The sequence below is a fragment of the Phaeodactylum tricornutum genome, chromosome 30 (genome assembly GCF_000150955.2).
Source record: "Phaeodactylum tricornutum CCAP 1055/1 chromosome 30, whole genome shotgun sequence".
Taxonomy (NCBI): Eukaryota; Bacillariophyta; class Bacillariophyceae; order Surirellales; family Neidiaceae; genus Phaeodactylum; species Phaeodactylum tricornutum.
Window position 1 is genome coordinate 193514 of NC_011698.1, and position 16039 is coordinate 209552.

Genomic DNA, 16039 nt, shown 5'->3' on the forward strand with positions numbered 1-16039 from the left:
GCGTGGCTTTCTGCCAACTCAGGCACACAAAATTTGCCGCCACGAGTTTTTCCTCAGTCTGCTCCTTACGCATTTCACAAATTGCGTCAGTCAGGTCATTGACTGTCAGATCCACAACATTTCCCCACAGGCAGTGAAGAACCATATTCTTCTCACTACTACAATGAGTCCGCGAGAAAGACAAGATGTAGAGCTGCTCAAGGCAAGCGAGAGCACGGAATCACTACCTGCCCTTGAAAAGACGCCGATAAAAACTGTACAATTTGGTGCGATTGAAATTCGCGAATACAATCGCATAGTCGGAGATCATCCGGACGTTAAAGTGGGACCACCCGTGAGTTTAGGATGGGAGTACAATGTACGGGAACCTGTTGATATCAACGAGTATGAGGCCACCCGTCCGTCTCGGAAAGTCTACTTACGTATGTCTTCGATCACTCGAAAGAACATGCTCCACAATGTATTCGGCATTGATGAAGAAGAAATTGCCTCTTCGGAAAAGGAAGTTCAGCGTATAAAGAAGCAACGTGAAGCATCCAACAAGCAAAGCAAAACTGGTGAAAAAGTCGAATCTGCCTTTCAGTCTATGAAAAGAAAATTCCGACGGAAGATATCGAGTGAGAACCTGTTTCGTGGAATAGCTTCCGCGTCGGGCAGTATGATCGCCGTGGGGATGCACGCATAGACGAGACAACAAGGGTTAAAAATGTACAAAGATAGACGTATGCTTTTGTTATAATAGAGATCCTTTAAAAGATCGTGCTCTATCCACTATTTTTTCATGCGGTACATGAATAGCAGCCTTCGCGATCATTCCGTTGTTTCATTCCTGTAAATAGAAAAATGAATGCGGTGGAGTGCTTTCTTGGTTGTTAGTGTTGATATATGCAGTATATTGTGCGAAAGAATTGGCAGTCCATGTCTGTATCTTGTCGTGGTAGGGGTGTGTCAATCCATAAAGTTTTCACTACTTATAAAAACGCTACCGATTTCACTGTCGATTCACAGTGAGTCAAAATAAAGACGGAGCCACCACGACGAATTCGGAATATAATGCATACAACATTAAGGCTGAAGGTTGAAGGCGGTACATCACGAAAAGTGTTCAAATGAGAGAATGAGAACTGGTTTAATGTAAGACTCGTTCACATCAGGGAAAGAGACATGCGGCAAATGGCCCCTTCTTCGATTTGAGTCTTTCGAAGTCGACTGAATTCGAAACCGAGCCAAAGCCTTGGGTTTTATTTCCGAGAAGAATCAAATATTACACCACAAAAAAGCTAGTCCTTTCTTTCCGTCTCTCGAGAGCATACGTTAGCCGTGGTTCCGAATTTGAAGCGTCCTTGTCAAGCATCCCATCCAGCATGTCTACAGCAACACATGATGATAGCAAGGCTACCACTGTCTGCAGTACGGTCCTGTCGATTCTGCTGCCTCCTCTGGGTGTTTTTTGGAAGTGTGGATGCGGAATTCAGTTGTTCATCAACATTGTTTTGACAATTTTGGGCTACTTTCCTGGTGTGATCCACGCTATTCTCATTATTTGTATTGATTAGCAGATGCATATATAGGTGGTGGCAGGAAACACGCGCTGTATTACGAAGCTATCGGTAATGGTTGATTGTATGGAAACTCTTAATTGCCAAGAAGTCTATGCTTGGATATAAAATGTGATTTAAAATAGTTGACTGCCGTTTACTGTTAGATCAGTGTTCACGAACATTCGTGCAGTTTTCGCGAGAGGTATTTTGGTGAAAGAGTAATAAACCTTCTTTAATTAGACGCAGTGAGATCAACGGCCTGCGGATCAGTTGCGCACATCACCTCGCCCTCCTGAATCTGAATGCGAGGAGTGGTGGACTGCACACCCGAGAGGTTGTGAGAGGAAGTGGGTAAGTAAGGGACCGGAGTCATCTGCATATATGGCATATAATAGGTATCTGGCATGTCAGCAGCATACGCATATGGATGCGTGCAGCCTTCGTACCCCGGGTAGGAAACAGGAGCCATGTAGGGGTAGTGCCCATAATAGCCCACGTGATAAGCGGTGTAGGGATTGTCAGACGGTCCAGTGGCAAAGTGCATCACAGACGGATCAACAGCGAGAGGTGCGTGAATCGAGTTTGGCATGCAAAAGGCTTTCTGGCGACTCCCGGAACGAGATACAAAGCGGCGGCTCGTCGAATCTTTGGGCTCCGCCGATTTAATCTCCACCACTTTGTCTCGCATCTGTAGCCGGCCTGTACGAGATCCAAGGTCCTTTCCCGTTTCATCCTCACTACCCATTATCAACAGGCGAGAAGACACTTCGGGATCCTCAAATGTGACGAAGCCGAAGCCACGAGAGCGGTGAGTCTCGCGATCAAACATGACAATGCTATCGATGAGTTCCCCAAACTGTTCAAAGAAGGTGCGAAATTCTTCGTCCGTAACTAATGGAAGAGCCCAAGGTAATAAAAAGTTCATAGGATACAACGTAAGAATACAGTCAATATTGGAAAAACTGAGTTTAAATGAAATTGACTTACCGTCGGAAGGAAGACCACCCACAAAGAGTTTTCGAGAATCCTTTTTTGTTGGTGGGATCTTCATAGATGGACGAGAAAGATTGAGAGTTGCTTCACCAGTTGGAACAGGGCGTCCAGTTCCTTGCTGAGGATTGGAATTGTCATTGCGTTGAGGCGGTTCAGAAGTTGTGGCTTGCCCGGAAGCGCTCTGAGGTGTTTGCTTGGCGGCGGAGTCCATGGTGATGGATTCGAGGGCTAAGAGGTTTTTTGTGTACAATTCTACGTAGACTGGTAGCAATTCAAAGGGGAAAGTTTGATTTTGTCTGGCAACAAAACAGACAGGTCACAATGTTGATGGTGATATTCGTGTGGTTTGTAGAGTAAGCGCGCTTGACAATGTTGAAATAAAGGCTAAGGACGGGATTCACGTCAACCCCTCGGGGCAACTGCACCTGCAAAGAAGCAGAGTCGACTCAAGATACACTTGTGAAGATGCGACCGAAAATAAAATATGAGACGAGCTCTGAAAAGGGGCTCGAGTTGCCTTACAGTATATGACGCGGATGTCGTCACTGTAGATTCAGAAATGTGTAGACGCTGATTAGCCCCATTTGGTATAATTGAAAGAGAGTAACAAAACGTGAACCGATTTATAAAGTATTTTGATTGGCTTAACCTCGTCGAGGTTCCAGTGCACGTCTGCGCTGCACCCGGAAAACAGAACTTTTGTTCTGAGCTGGCTTGCTCACAGTAAGTGAAATGTGCTACTAGATGCCAGTGATACAACTTCCTTTTGACTGTGATGTGAATCTTTGTTATTACACGTGGAGTTCGGTCACGCGTCTCTGGGCAAGGTTATGTATATTTCGAGCCAAACACAAGCACAGGCGAAATAGCTCATTTCATATACCATTCAGGAATTACCGCACCTACAAGTTCGCGATTTACAGTTAACATATAAAGAAATGAGGTAGTTTTGTCATCTACCACTTCAAGCCAGACTCTTTTGGATTGTACAATCCAGTTAGTTAGCTAGATGCATTGAAAAACAAACGAGACAAACCAGAGTTACTCATAGCAGACCAAGAGATCGCCCGGGACGAAATACTGCTCTGCCTTTGGCCCAACCGGGGTCTACAAGACCCGCACGCATAGATATCCCGACATTTCCCTTTCCAGCATCAACGGCAGGCCCGGCATCATGACCGACTGGATATACCTTGACTTTTCCCGCACCACGTGGAACCATAGATTTTGCATTCATGGAGCCGGGCTCTACAGGGATTTGATAGACAACAGACGGTAGCGCATTACTACCCTTTATGAGCGGGGGTAGCAAGATTTCAAACTCGACGGTAAAAAGCCGAGAACGCACCGCTTCATCGTACGATGCTTCCAAAAATTCTGATGTTTTCAGTTGGTGAGCGGCTGCCGATCCTTGACGCCAGAACGCTCTAAGTTTCTTGCCGTCACTCATCTTTCCGATTGCCCGCATCCCGTATTTCCCTTTCTTTTTGTGAAGTTTAAGTTGAACCGGGTTAGCAAGATATTTCTGTATGTGACGCTGTAGCTTGCGGTCGACTCCTTCCAATACTGGGGGCTCAAGTTCCCACTCGACATCCTGCATCAAAAACATTTCACGAGTCATGCCTGAGAGGGCTTCATTGGTATCCAGCGCCATTTCACCACGAAAGTCTGTATCCGATTGACCCGAAGATCGGAGAAAGCGCTGAGCGCTGGCAAAGGGATAGATAGCGAGCAGCAAAAAACAACAGAGAATAACGGGCTTCATCGTTAGTCTTAGGCTTAACCTTGTAAATCTGAGAATGTCGTTGTTTGGATTTCTAGAAGTGCTGATGGATTTCAGGTGAAACACTATCCATGTGATCGAAGGCGATCTCACAGTCGAGATGGCGGAAATTGGGAATGGTCGCGGAGAGTTCCATAGTAATTTGTCGGCAAGAAATCTTACATCGATGAAACTGTAAGCTTCTTCCACGCGGAGTTGCCGCCCTGGACGACAAAGGTTCGGGATTCAACAAATCCTATTATGGGAGTCCGGCTCCATAAAAGCAATCACTTGTCCGGGTTCTCACGTCAAATGTTCGCGCCGTACCTCGGCTTCCTTCGATCAACCCTGCACAAACTCCTCTTCATTGCCGTTGAAATAAAATTGGAACGACAGCTTTGGAGGGAGATTGGAGTTGTCGTCGATGGAGGATTTTGCATTTTCTTAAACAAACCCTTTTGATATCACAATGGCCATCGCAAAGAATCCCCACCGGAGCCCTGAAATGTTCCGCATCCATCGCTATTCTTTGTGGTCGTTCGAGGTGGGTGCATCTGTACAACCACTTTCCAAGGGTAAACGAAAGAAGAGCCGCTTCATGATTTCCCCTACACCTACGCATAGCAACTTCTGGAACTCCCATGACTTCACATTGGATAAAAAGATTGGACAAGGATGTTTTGGGAAGATTTATCGGGCCAAGTACCATCGACCTATAGAATTGGCTCCCTCCAGGGATAGAAGCCAAAGTTCTGTCCACATAAACGCGAAAAAGTGCTCCTTTGTTGCTATCAAACAATTCTCAAAAATAAAGCTCATGGAATCGAAAGACCGCGGAAGCCGTTCCCATGAGCTACTTGAACGGGAAATTGGCATTCACAGCCAGTAAGTTTGCGAGTGGAACGGCAACCCCAAGGAAACATTTTCCTCACGTTTTTTTGACAAATGGCAATAGATTGCAGCACAAGCATATTTTGTCATTTTGGGGATACTTTGATAGCTTGTCGCATGTGTCTTTGGTTTTAGAGTACGCACCGTATGGTGACCTTCTGAACTATACCACTCGGAATTTTCCATATTCCAGAGAACTCCGTCTCAAAGCCTCTAGCCATTTTGTCCGGCAAATTGCTTGCGCACTGGACCACCTCCAGGCATGTCAAATCGCCCACCGAGACATTAAGCCCGAAAATATTGTCGTGGTTTCGCCCCGGCAAGTGAAATTGTGTGATTTCGGATGGGCTGTTTCTTTCCAAAAAGCTGGCTACCAAACGACACTGTGCGGTACGTCCGAATACGTTCCGCCTGAAATGCTAGCCTGCAACTGTAAATACCAAGCAGCATACGTCGACTCATGGGCTCTTGGAGTATTGACGTATGAACTCGTTGAAGGCGAGTCACCCTTTGTCCTAGACGCTTCTAAATGCAAAACGAACCTTCCAAGGCAACAAATCCATGGAAATGTTACAACCGAAATGGTTTTCGATAAGATTCGAAACTTTCCTGGATTTTTTCCGCGGCATGGTCCATCCCAGCTCACCAGTGTGGAAATGCGTACCTTTGCGGATTTCGTGACAGGCTTGATGCAAATCAACCCTGAAAGTCGCTGGTGCCCAGTTGATGCGCTGGAGCATTCTTTTTTATCACTATCTTCATTCCTCGTGGAGGGCCGCGAGCCTCCGAATAAAGAACACTCTCGACACAGCAGCTTCTCAAAGCCTGCGTCTTATGTCCATTTTATTAACAATGCGTCGGTAGGTTGACTCTCATTGTCACTTACAGTTCTATATAATGAATTGTGAGGTACGAGTAGCATCTATTATATTCATCTTTGTTTTGAATCTTCTCTCGTGCGTGAACGATGAATTTTCGGATTCGAAATCCATGTGGTTGGATGATTGAAGTGAGATGAAGCATGAGGAAGAACGGAGAACCTCATCAACACCTCTCCTTACATTAATTATAGAGCGGGAAACGTCGACACATGCCATGCTGCCCTCGACGTGACACTCATTGACGCAAAAGCAAAGAATCTGTCATGCATTAACGATTGACTGTGAAAGATACCATCATTACGAAAAAGATACCGTGAATACATCTCAATTCTGATTGGATCCATCATGCAACATCTGACATTGTGACAGGAAGAAGACACATATTCTCCTCCTAGAACGCTGGCGTCACTTCACAATTTATCAAAGAAACAGCGTGTCAAGCCTAACAGGCAAACTATTCCCTTGTTTCGCGTTCTAAAAGCTGGTTCGTTTTAATGTGTTCGCATCCCACAAGATCACCAAGTAACATGTAAGTCTCACAAAAATCAGACGGTACTATACCAAGTCGCCATATCCCTGAAAACATGTCGCAGATTTCAACTAGTAAGAACTTCATGCACACCAAAGCCATCAACTTGGCACGTCGTTGGTCTGTTCAGAACGAAAACGATCTCATGCAGGTAAGATAATCTCGTATCCGGGAGCTCGAGATGGATGTTTTCTGGTCTCGCAGATCGAGAGCTGTTCTGTTCCAAGCATTCTTCTCGGTAGCATGTGGAGCTGGAGTGCGGTTTGTGCTGCGACAAATATTCCTCAACCTCACAACTGCAAAATTTCGTCTGGGAATTCTGCTACAGGAGAACTTGTACGCCGACACCATGGACACACCCGTGCACGATCGCGAGTATTGCGCACAGCTTGCCAAGCATTTGATGCATATGAATAGCCTTCCTCGGGGATGTCTTCAGTACAAAGATATTGCCAACGACCTCAAACGGCGTGACACTGATACAACGGACCCGACATCATACTTGAGCTAACAACCGAAACAGGAAGTTGCATTGGCCGCAGTCTTTATCCTCAAAGTAAAAAGCTTTACAACAACATTGCAGCCTGGAAAACGCGATAATGTGTAGAGGCGTAGCTTAAATAATAGTCGAAATGCAGCATTGTATGTTTATGTTAGTTGCCGGCCAAGAGAATGGATGGACCAGCAACTTCAGGAACCTTACATCGGCGACGGCATGACAGAGCCGTTGCGTGAAATGACAAGATATTTAGTCGTTAACACTAAAGCCACTATATGAATATATAACACCATGCAATAAAATACGAAAGCAATGAGACAGACAGTATAGAATCCCGAAAAAACCGGGAGGGTCTAGGAACACGTAGACTGATGGAAAGAATGAAGTGTAGTATGAAAGTCCAAATAGGAATGCAAGAGCCGCTCGATGGAAAGACTCCGTAAGAAGATAGCGAATAGGAAACGTATTGCCTGTTCTTGTTTTAAAGAGATGTGGCTGGCGTCACAATACTCCCGGATGTGTTGCTCTCCAGATCATCCGATGATAACAAGCCGGCCTTGCGAGCAGCGTAGCCCATGAGAATACCGCGCTTCTTGGCAGACTGGACGTAGCTTTTAAAGTAACAGCGGATGCGATCTCGGACCGTGACAAACGAAAACTCTCTCTCGTCAAAAACGTAGCCGTTCTCGGACGCTAGTTCCAAAAGTCGGGATGTGAGGCGGTTGTTGTACTGCTTCTGCTGAACGGTGTAGTTCAACGCCGAATGTCGTAAGTATTCTTCGCGGTTGGCAATGAGGAATTGCTCGAGCTGCAGGTGAAAGCGCGAGAAATAGGTTTGAGTCGTGAGCGATTGTCCACGTATCAATAAAGCATAGCGTGGCGTTCTCTGGGAATACATACTTCGGGATAGTTTTTCCAAGAAAACTTTTTTCGAAAAATCTTCTTCATCGGTACACCTTTGGGAGTCGGTCCTTGTAAGGCCTTTTTCCGCGAACTCGGTGTGGCGCTCGGGGCATCCGACGCGAAGGACACAGCGCGACATTTTGGAGAAGACGCGTGCGATTGTGTTGAAGCATCGGAATCGTCCGATAGACAATCCTTCTTGGCTTTGCTAGAAAGTCGCAAGCTCTGTTTGCGAAAGGGCAAGCGACGTTGTACGGAGAGAGGTGAAACCAACGTAGGAAGAATCGTTTTACTGGCGGGACTCACCACCGGTGAGGTGGTTCGATCGTGATCTTTCCAGTCATGTGCGTCCATAGAAACTGAGCGGACTCGAGAAATGGGGGGCACCTCGTCTGAAGAAAGTTGCGATGTTGAAGAAGATACCAAGGAAAGATAATCTTGGAGTGATTCTGCACGCGGTGTCAGGGTGAGGTGTTTGTTCTCATTCGTGTTTGATTGCCGAGACGGGTACGAAAGTAGAGTGGGAAAGGAAGGTAGTAGGCCGTTTGGCTTGTCACCATCGTCCCAGAGACAAGAGAATCCATCCGAGTGAATCTCGGATTTCGCAATGTCGGCGATAGACAGCAGTAGGGCCGCGGAATCACGTACTGAAGCCTGCGAGAAACCTTCGCGTTGGCGCATCGATTGTTGCTCCAAGTTGTCGTTGAGTAAACGTGGCTGATGGTTTCCGGAAGAGCCCGGGAGATTGAGGCGCTTGCAAAGTTTGGGATTCATGTTGAGAAGGGAAGCAAAGAGAGAGGCAGATATAGACAGTGTGGATAGAAAACTTATTTGGGTTGTAGATGCGTGTTCTTTCCATGCGTTGTGCTCGATCCTTCGCAAAAGTTGTTGGAATGTTGGAACACTGTTGTCACCGACCTCCGTTATTTCTTACCGTGTCTTGCTTGGTTTCAACGACGCCGACCGTGATCGGCATCTCGACCAGTGGGGTATAGTACCGGTCTACGCAGGTTCTACGGAGACGTTGGCCGTTCCGATGCATTCCGATGCGAGTCTCCAAGTGTCTACCTCGAGTATGTCACCAACCTTCCCTAATGAAAACGCCGATGTCATCGAAACGCATTCTGATTGGCCCATTCAGTGAAGAGAGAACAAGGGCGACAGAAGGATGGAAATAAATACATACGGAAAGGCGAGTTGGAATGCAACCTTGACAGCGACCGTCATGTGAATCGCGCTCTCGGAATGTGAGTCGTGTTTTGAAATATTATCTATTTTCGCTTGATAGCCAGTGCAATGATGTCAGTAAAACCAATAATTAGTTCAACGAGAAACATGAACCATTTAATTGGTTTTTTATACTTCAACTTGAAGAATTTACTTACGAGCTTTCTCAGAAAACCACAACCACGTGGTATCGATAATTGGAGAAACGCCAGATTTCCCAAGGACACTGCTGTCGAAAGAAAGTTTTAGTCATCCAAAATCATTCCAATGGATCTAAATCATGAAGGTTAGTGTTCTGACGTCACAGTAAAAAATTATACGTCATCGACAACGTTAAATCTCAGGATGCTGATGGTGAGAATGGTAAACGAAAACATCACTTCTCATGGTAACCTGATAGGCCCTTTGCCTAAGTGAATCTTGTTGGGGTCGTGCTGGTTCCGCATCTGCAAGTGGAAGTATGGATACCGACCTCGGCAGCCAAGACACAACCAGGCTTATGGCATTGTCGGAACAGATTCGTGCTGCCGCAATTCATGGCGGCGTTAGCTCTACGTGGGACTGGTAGATAAGGCGGTCATTCTGACTGGTTTATACTCCTACTTGTGGATTTATATATTTATATTCTATTTTTATATGGTATTAAATTACTGGTTGTTCTGAAATTCACACGTGTCCCTGTGAAGCCTCTCGTGCACAGCATACGCATAACGGCAAGAAAACTGCGATTCGCAGAAGAAACCTTCAGTCTCTGGGAAGAATCCAGCGATCAACGAGGAAAACGATCATTTTCGGTTTGCTCGGATTTTGATTCCCCCCCGGTCTCCCGTAACACACAAGACTCTGACTGGATCCTTGTCCTTTGTTCCTTTCTAGAGACTGGCAAGTGAATACTACTTCACCATGCTTGCTCACAAGTTTCATTCACGTCCTTCATTGATCTCTTGCAACAGCACGCACGGAATACGTTCCGATTCGAATCGCGGGTTTGACAACTCCACCACGTCGCTTTCCGTGGAGTCGCGGTCTCATCCGGGGCCATCGTGGAAACGTGCGCTGCCCGTGTCTGGAATGCTGGATGCATCCGCCGCTCTCTTGCTTCTCCAAGTTGGCAAGATTGCTACCGACGAAGTTCAGAAAGATTCTCTGGTGTACCAGCCATCCTTGTTCGGAAACGTTCCTCCCCACACGGAGAGCTCCGTTTTCTCCTCCGATGAAGATTCCGATCGAGCAGAATTTGTTCCGGGGGAAGCCCGCATAAGTGCGCGCCACCGATGCCGTACCGTCTCGGTTGATGTGCTGGAATATCAAGGACGACGAACGCAAACACAACATTCGCAGCGACCCCGTCTCCTTGCTGGTCCCGTGATTCATACCGTCCCACCTTCTCCCACGGGACCAAAGCCGATCAAGTCTCTAAGTACAACTACAACTGCTTCGACCCTGTCCCTGGACGGAATCACTACTAAAAACCCGAGTACTTCCGCAAGCGAACCTTTGGTCGTTCCCCACAAGCCTTCCGCGAATCTCGTGGGGATCACCACCGCACACGGAAGGAGCGTCAAGGGTGTGCTACGGCGTAAATTCTCTTGGAAGAATTTCCCCGAACTGGAAACCTACCTGATCGATAATCGTCAACAGTATTTGCAGTACAGTTCCCAGCTAAACTACACTTCGGAACAAAAGCGCTACAACAACCGTCTCACGCAAGGCCTGCTGGATTTGGCTGCCGAGGAAGGTTACGTCTTTGAAGACTTTACCTTCGCGGCCATTCGCGACCGGATTCGTTGCTACTACAAATCCTGCGTGCAGGCCGCCAAGAAGAAAAAGCGCAAGCGTCGCAAGTAAACGCAAAAGTCACGCGCAAGCGTTGTTGACCCAAACCCGTTTTTCGGATTGTGTCTGCGGAGCCAGACATTTTCCGCCCTCCACCGTGCATACGCCATTCATCTCCATATCGTCCACGCAAACCTGCACACGAACCTACACGTTCACAACCCTCTCACTACTATATTTCTTGCATATATACAAGCGTCAAGTGCCAGTCTCGGCCAAGTCGCGAGTTTTGATCCATTTTTCGTCTAGCGAGTAAATCAACTTTACTAGTCTCTGATTGCATACCAAATTTTGCTGACTAGTCAACTCTTTCACAGCAATTTCTACTCGGAACATTTGAAAACGATTATGATTCACTTTAGTACAGATGCTATCGCTTCTTTTCCATCCCGCGCGCAATACGACGACCCATGGCCATACAATCATCCAACTGCGATCGAACGCTCTTGTTGTACTGCCCAAGGTCCTCGTCCTCCACCAGCGTTCCCGAGAAAGCCTTAATACTCTCAGTTTTAACCACCCGGAGTCCTCCCATTTCACCGATAAGCGCAACCAAAGAGCGATCAAGACCGGCCAAAGATCGAGCCAAAGAACCGTCCTTTGGCGTACACTTGCGAGCTGGCCACCAAGGCCAGTTTTCCGCCTTGGCCATACAAATCTCGTCCGAGAAACGCACGTTGGCCCACACTTCCGAGGGTCCAACACTATCTTTTGTGGGTCGACCGACTGGCTTTTTGCCGCCGCGATTTTTGACTCGGCGTTCTTCCTCCTTCTCCCATGTCTTAATAGCCGCCAACAAGTCGTCCCGTTCGTCTTCTAGCTTTCCCATCTTATCTTGCGCATTCTTGACAAAGGCCCCGACCAATGAAGCTAACCGCGAGATTGTCTTGCACGCCTTGACGGAATCTATCCAATCCGCTCGCGTGGCGTCCTCGGACCCATCTAGGCTGCTAGCGAGCATCGCAGCTTCTGCGCAAATCACCGATGGAATCTCCACTTCGTCTCCTTCCTCCCTGACGTCATATTGCTCTTCTTCTTCCTCGTCTTCGTCGGGCTCGTAATCGCCGTGTGCGAGCAAGACCTTGATTGCTGCATACTTGCACTCGGAAGCGGCTCCAGGATGATATTGTAAGAGAGCCGCCCGGAGCTCGGCTACTACTTCTGGCACATGGGCCTTGCGAGCTGCCGCAATCGCAGCAACTAAGAATTCACGAATTTGACCGTAACGGTGGGTCAGTGTATTGCGTAGACGGTGTATTTGCCTTTTCCAAGCGCGCTCTAGTTTTTCCTTGATGGCTTGATCGTCTTCTGACCCATCCGTTGACAAGTTATCGTCGGCGATATCCGCATCTTTGCTCGCCACGTCTAGATTTGTTATGGCCGCTACACGGGCTTCAAGATCAATCAGAGGTTGGCGAATCATCGAAACTATATTGGCAGCAGAATGAAAAGTCGTTGACGTTGGAGGAGGAGTCTCAACCTTGCGTTTCTTCGAAGCCGACTCCAAGCTATCGAGAGATGTGCGTCTGGCGCTACGTTGTACACCCGAAGACCCGTTTGGAGGGCTGGACTGAGCCGGTGAGCCAATAACTTTCATCGGCGGCGCATCCGCTAAACCAAGGACCATGGGACTGACAGCATTCCATGTATGAACAGCATTCTCCAAACGAGCTACCCACTCGCCTCGCGTTGTGTCTGTGCGCTCCCATGGGGCAAGAGTTTCGCAAATTTCCTCGACCTCTAGTAGTCCCGATACCAAAAGGCCAACCAATCCTGTACCGTCAATATTGCCGGTGCCGCACATCTTGCTGCAAGGTAAAATCGGCAGGTTGTGGGTCTTGGTTTGCTGTTTCTGCTCACGGGTTCGACGAGCTCCCATGCCACTGTTTGAATCAAATTTGCGAAGCAGAGTCAAACCTGTCAACTCCTCGTAATCACGCGGCTCTGGTGCTGACGTGCCGTTAATCCTGCTTTCGAGAATCTCAATTTGGAACTCGAGAGAGCTCAGCTCTTCTCCCGCCTGTCCTGCCAAACGCCCGCTTCTACGCCCTTGTTCTTCGTCGCACTTGACTCTAGCCACCTCCAGTCGTTTTTTCAGCGATTCCAGTTCTCGCACTCGTGCGACTGCTTCATTTTGCTCTTTCATATTGTCATGCAAGAAACGACGAAGCGACTGCTGAGCTCCCTGTGGGCCAACGAGTTCTTCGTACAAGTCATGCTCTCTTCTTCCTCGAATGTCTAGACTCCCCGTAAATGAGTCAAACAAGGCTGTAGTCTCAATCAAGTGCCATGAACGACGCTTAAATTGCATGTCAAGTGGCAAATGGTTCGCTACAGTTGAAGGCTGTCGTAAATCTTCCACGTACAAGACCTCAGGATCGTGTCGAAAGCAATAGATAGCGTTGAAATTGCGGTCATAACCTATGGGCTCCGTTCGTGCCGTCAGTTTGCGAATACCCTTTTCGTAAGCTTCGCTCGCTTTTTGCTGGGCTTTCACAGCCGATTCCAATTGCTTCTGCGTAGCCGTCGGCTTGAACAGAATTTCTTCTTTCTCGTCTTCGTTGCCGTTCTGATTCTCCGTCTCGGACGTCTTTTCGTCCTTGGTCACTTCCTTGTTTTCTTCCGGCTTTTTCACAGTAGCAGTCGCCGGTTTCTTGGGGCCTTCAAAGGCCAGCCGTACTTTGCGAAGTTTAGTATCCGCCGCACGCTTCGCCTTGGACAACGCGAGCATTTCTTCCTCCCGAGCGGCCACGTCTTGGCTAATGGCAGGGTGGGACGCCAGGATATCATCTGTCAGAACCCGTAGCAGGACTATCAATTCTTCCGCCGTCAACAACCAAGGATCCTGTCGACCCAGTTTGCTAAAGGCTCGAAACAAGATTCCGCGCGGGTCCCCCAGATATGCAAAGTAACCGCCGGGCAAAGGATTCAAATTCGTTTCACTACTTTTGCCCTTTACGGTCGTCGCCGGTGTCATGGGCACGACAATGTCGTCGCGGACGGCCAACAAGTATTCGACGTCAATCTGCAGCGGTGGCAAAACGTTCGGGTCTCGTGAAGCATCCGTCGCGTAAAATCTTTCCATGGCGTCCATGTACAGGTAGAGTACGTCGGCCCAGCTCGCCGGAGTCAGCGCGGGAGCCAGGTACCGGTGCAGGTCCTTTTGGAGTTGCGTTTGTGACGTTTTTTCGGCAGTGTCTTCCGGAGCTCTACACAAAATTTGCAAGCAAGTGCAAAATAAGGAACTCAGTAAGGGTGGAACGATGCGCGATCGCTTGGCGTTACCGTTCAGAATCTGTTCCGTCGCAAACACGAGTTGCGCCAGCGAAAATGGGGGCACGAGCTCCCGTTCGTCCGGAATCCTAAATTGTACATCCCCTCGAAAAAAGTGGTAGACGCCCAACAAATCCGGCACCAAACCGTGATTCCCCGTGTCGAGTCCGTCTACTTTGGACGCTTGTAAAATTTGCGAGGATGTTTTGCCGTGGCGGGATGGATCGTGTAGATCAGTCGTCATATACCAAAAGTAGGGCAAATACGGTCGAGCCAAGACATCCGCCGGTGGTTTGACGTGCAATTCGGCGTCTTCCTGATGCAAGCGGGTATCCTCCATGGGAAAGCGCCGTCGGCGGAGACGATCGGCGCGTTCTTTGGCAACCTTTTCGGCTTGGAGTCGTTGTCGCGTGGCTTCTTCCTGACGGGCGAGATCAACCTTTTTGCGGGCGAGGGCTTCGGGGGACAAGGATTTCTGTAGCTGGGCCAGTTTTTGTTCGTGAGCGGCCTGCGTCTGTGCGAGGGTGGGGGGCGTGGCGGCTTTCTTTTTCTTCTTGGCGGCGGCAGCGGCCGCGGCGGCAACGGCGTTCTTTTTCTTGCGGGCGGCTTGGCGTTCCTTTTCTTTAAAGACGGCGGCAATTTTGTAACTGCATTTGACCTTTTGGAAGCGCTCGGCTTTGGTTCCCGACTTGACGGCTTGCAGGATTCTATTTTTAAACTGTGGCCCGTCGAGTTGCGGGTATTCTTGAAGGATCCATTTGGTCAAGGCCGGAATGGAGGAGCCGGTGCGATCACCGAGAGCGAGGATGGCTTCGTGAATGATCTGTAGGTAGGTTTTGGAACCACTGAGGGACGAGTTTCGCTTCCGGCTGGGTTTGGTGGCGTTGTTTCCGTTCGCGTTGGTTGCCGCAGTTCCGTGGTGGCTGTGGCCGTTGGTGGTGGGTTCCAGAGTCGCTGGGGTGGCGGACGACGAGGCCGGAGTCGGGGCGTCGGCCGTGTCGGTCCGGCGGGGGAGCTTATTCGTCGTTGCCTTCTTCCGGGGCGTTCCTTCGGTGACCGATGGAGGAGGGGTGTTGGTCGTTGTTGTCGTCGTCGACTTCACGACAGTTGCGCCGTTGGAATCCGCGGGCCAGGCTGGATTGGCACGAGGGGCCTTTGCGTGTCCCGATTTCATGCCTTTTTGATGGTGACGCCGTGTTCCACACACGTTCCGGAACTAATCTTCTAGTTTCTAGAAAGAGTACGAATGGGGACTGTGAGAAGGCACGACAACAGGAAACGGTAAACACACGCTTCTACAAGAACTAGCGTGAAATAGAGAGAGGAATTGTGGTATATAGGGTCGTGTAGAAGGGGGGTGAGTGGAGTAGTAGTGGCGGCGACGACGACGAATCGAAGGAGATCGACTTACGCGGAGCGTCCGACGCACGCCGCAAAACACGTCCCGTACCACTCACACCGACCCACCCACGTCGCACCTAGCCCCGACGCGACCCAATCGCGTCGATCCGTCACGACATACCCGACACTGCGCAATCTCCGCTACCAACGCACCTACTTTTTTATTTCTCTCTTTCTCTGTCAATCGTAGATAGCACAACAAAGGTTGTGTTCCTATATATGCTTGATGGATTTGGTCGGGGTAGGAAGTAGTCGAAAATATTCGGTTTTTATCCCACAATGACACATACGGGGGAGAATGGT

The 16039-nt window shown here is 48.6% G+C and overlaps 7 protein-coding genes across 7 annotated transcripts; 4 read left to right on the forward strand and 3 right to left on the reverse strand.

Annotated features, from left to right (window-relative positions):
• The first annotated feature begins 39 nt into the window (after positions 1-39).
• On the forward strand, positions 40-865 carry PHATRDRAFT_50486 (predicted protein). Its single transcript, XM_002185360.1, has one exon. It carries the CDS (start codon positions 164-166, stop codon positions 683-685), a length of 522 nt encoding a protein of 173 aa, XP_002185396.1. The 5' UTR covers positions 40-163; the 3' UTR covers positions 686-865.
• A 532-nt stretch (positions 866-1397) lies between these two features.
• PHATRDRAFT_31254 (predicted protein) lies at positions 1398-1695 on the forward strand (the record flags this gene model as incomplete). Its single annotated transcript, XM_002185361.1, has 1 exon — positions 1398-1695. A coding segment is annotated over one exon (159 nt), but the record flags the coding sequence as incomplete, so codon positions are not given.
• Positions 1696-1773: 78 nt separating this feature from the next.
• Positions 1774-2745, reverse strand: PHATRDRAFT_41450 (predicted protein; the record flags this gene model as incomplete). Its single annotated transcript, XM_002185408.1, has 2 exons — positions 1774-2432; positions 2529-2745. The coding sequence occupies 2 exons, from the start codon at positions 2743-2745 to the stop codon at positions 1774-1776; spliced, it is 876 nt and encodes a 291-aa protein (XP_002185444.1).
• A 684-nt stretch (positions 2746-3429) lies between these two features.
• PHATRDRAFT_50489 (predicted protein) lies at positions 3430-6347 on the forward strand. Its single transcript, XM_002185362.1, has 3 exons — positions 3430-5181; positions 5252-5577; positions 5635-6347. Exons 1-3 carry the CDS (start codon positions 4766-4768, stop codon positions 6054-6056), a joined length of 1164 nt encoding a protein of 387 aa, XP_002185398.1. The 5' UTR covers positions 3430-4765; the 3' UTR covers positions 6057-6347.
• A 359-nt stretch (positions 6348-6706) lies between these two features.
• Positions 6707-8824, reverse strand: PHATRDRAFT_50491 (predicted protein). The gene is made up of 3 exons (XM_002185409.1): positions 8648-8824; positions 7997-8448; positions 6707-7904 (listed from the first exon to the last, which is right to left on the reverse strand). Exons 2-3 carry the CDS (start codon positions 8351-8353, stop codon positions 7578-7580), a joined length of 684 nt encoding a protein of 227 aa, XP_002185445.1. The 5' UTR covers positions 8354-8448; positions 8648-8824; the 3' UTR covers positions 6707-7577.
• Positions 8825-9979: 1155 nt separating this feature from the next.
• PHATRDRAFT_50492 (predicted protein) lies at positions 9980-11350 on the forward strand. The gene has a single exon (XM_002185363.1). The coding sequence runs from the start codon at positions 10130-10132 to the stop codon at positions 11072-11074; it is 945 nt and encodes a 314-aa protein (XP_002185399.1). The 5' UTR covers positions 9980-10129; the 3' UTR covers positions 11075-11350.
• Positions 11351-11432: 82 nt separating this feature from the next.
• PHATRDRAFT_50493 (predicted protein) lies at positions 11433-15509 on the reverse strand (the record flags this gene model as incomplete). Its single annotated transcript, XM_002185410.1, has 1 exon — positions 11433-15509. The coding sequence occupies one exon, from the start codon at positions 15507-15509 to the stop codon at positions 11433-11435; it is 4077 nt and encodes a 1358-aa protein (XP_002185446.1).
• Positions 15510-16039: the final 530 nt, after the last annotated feature.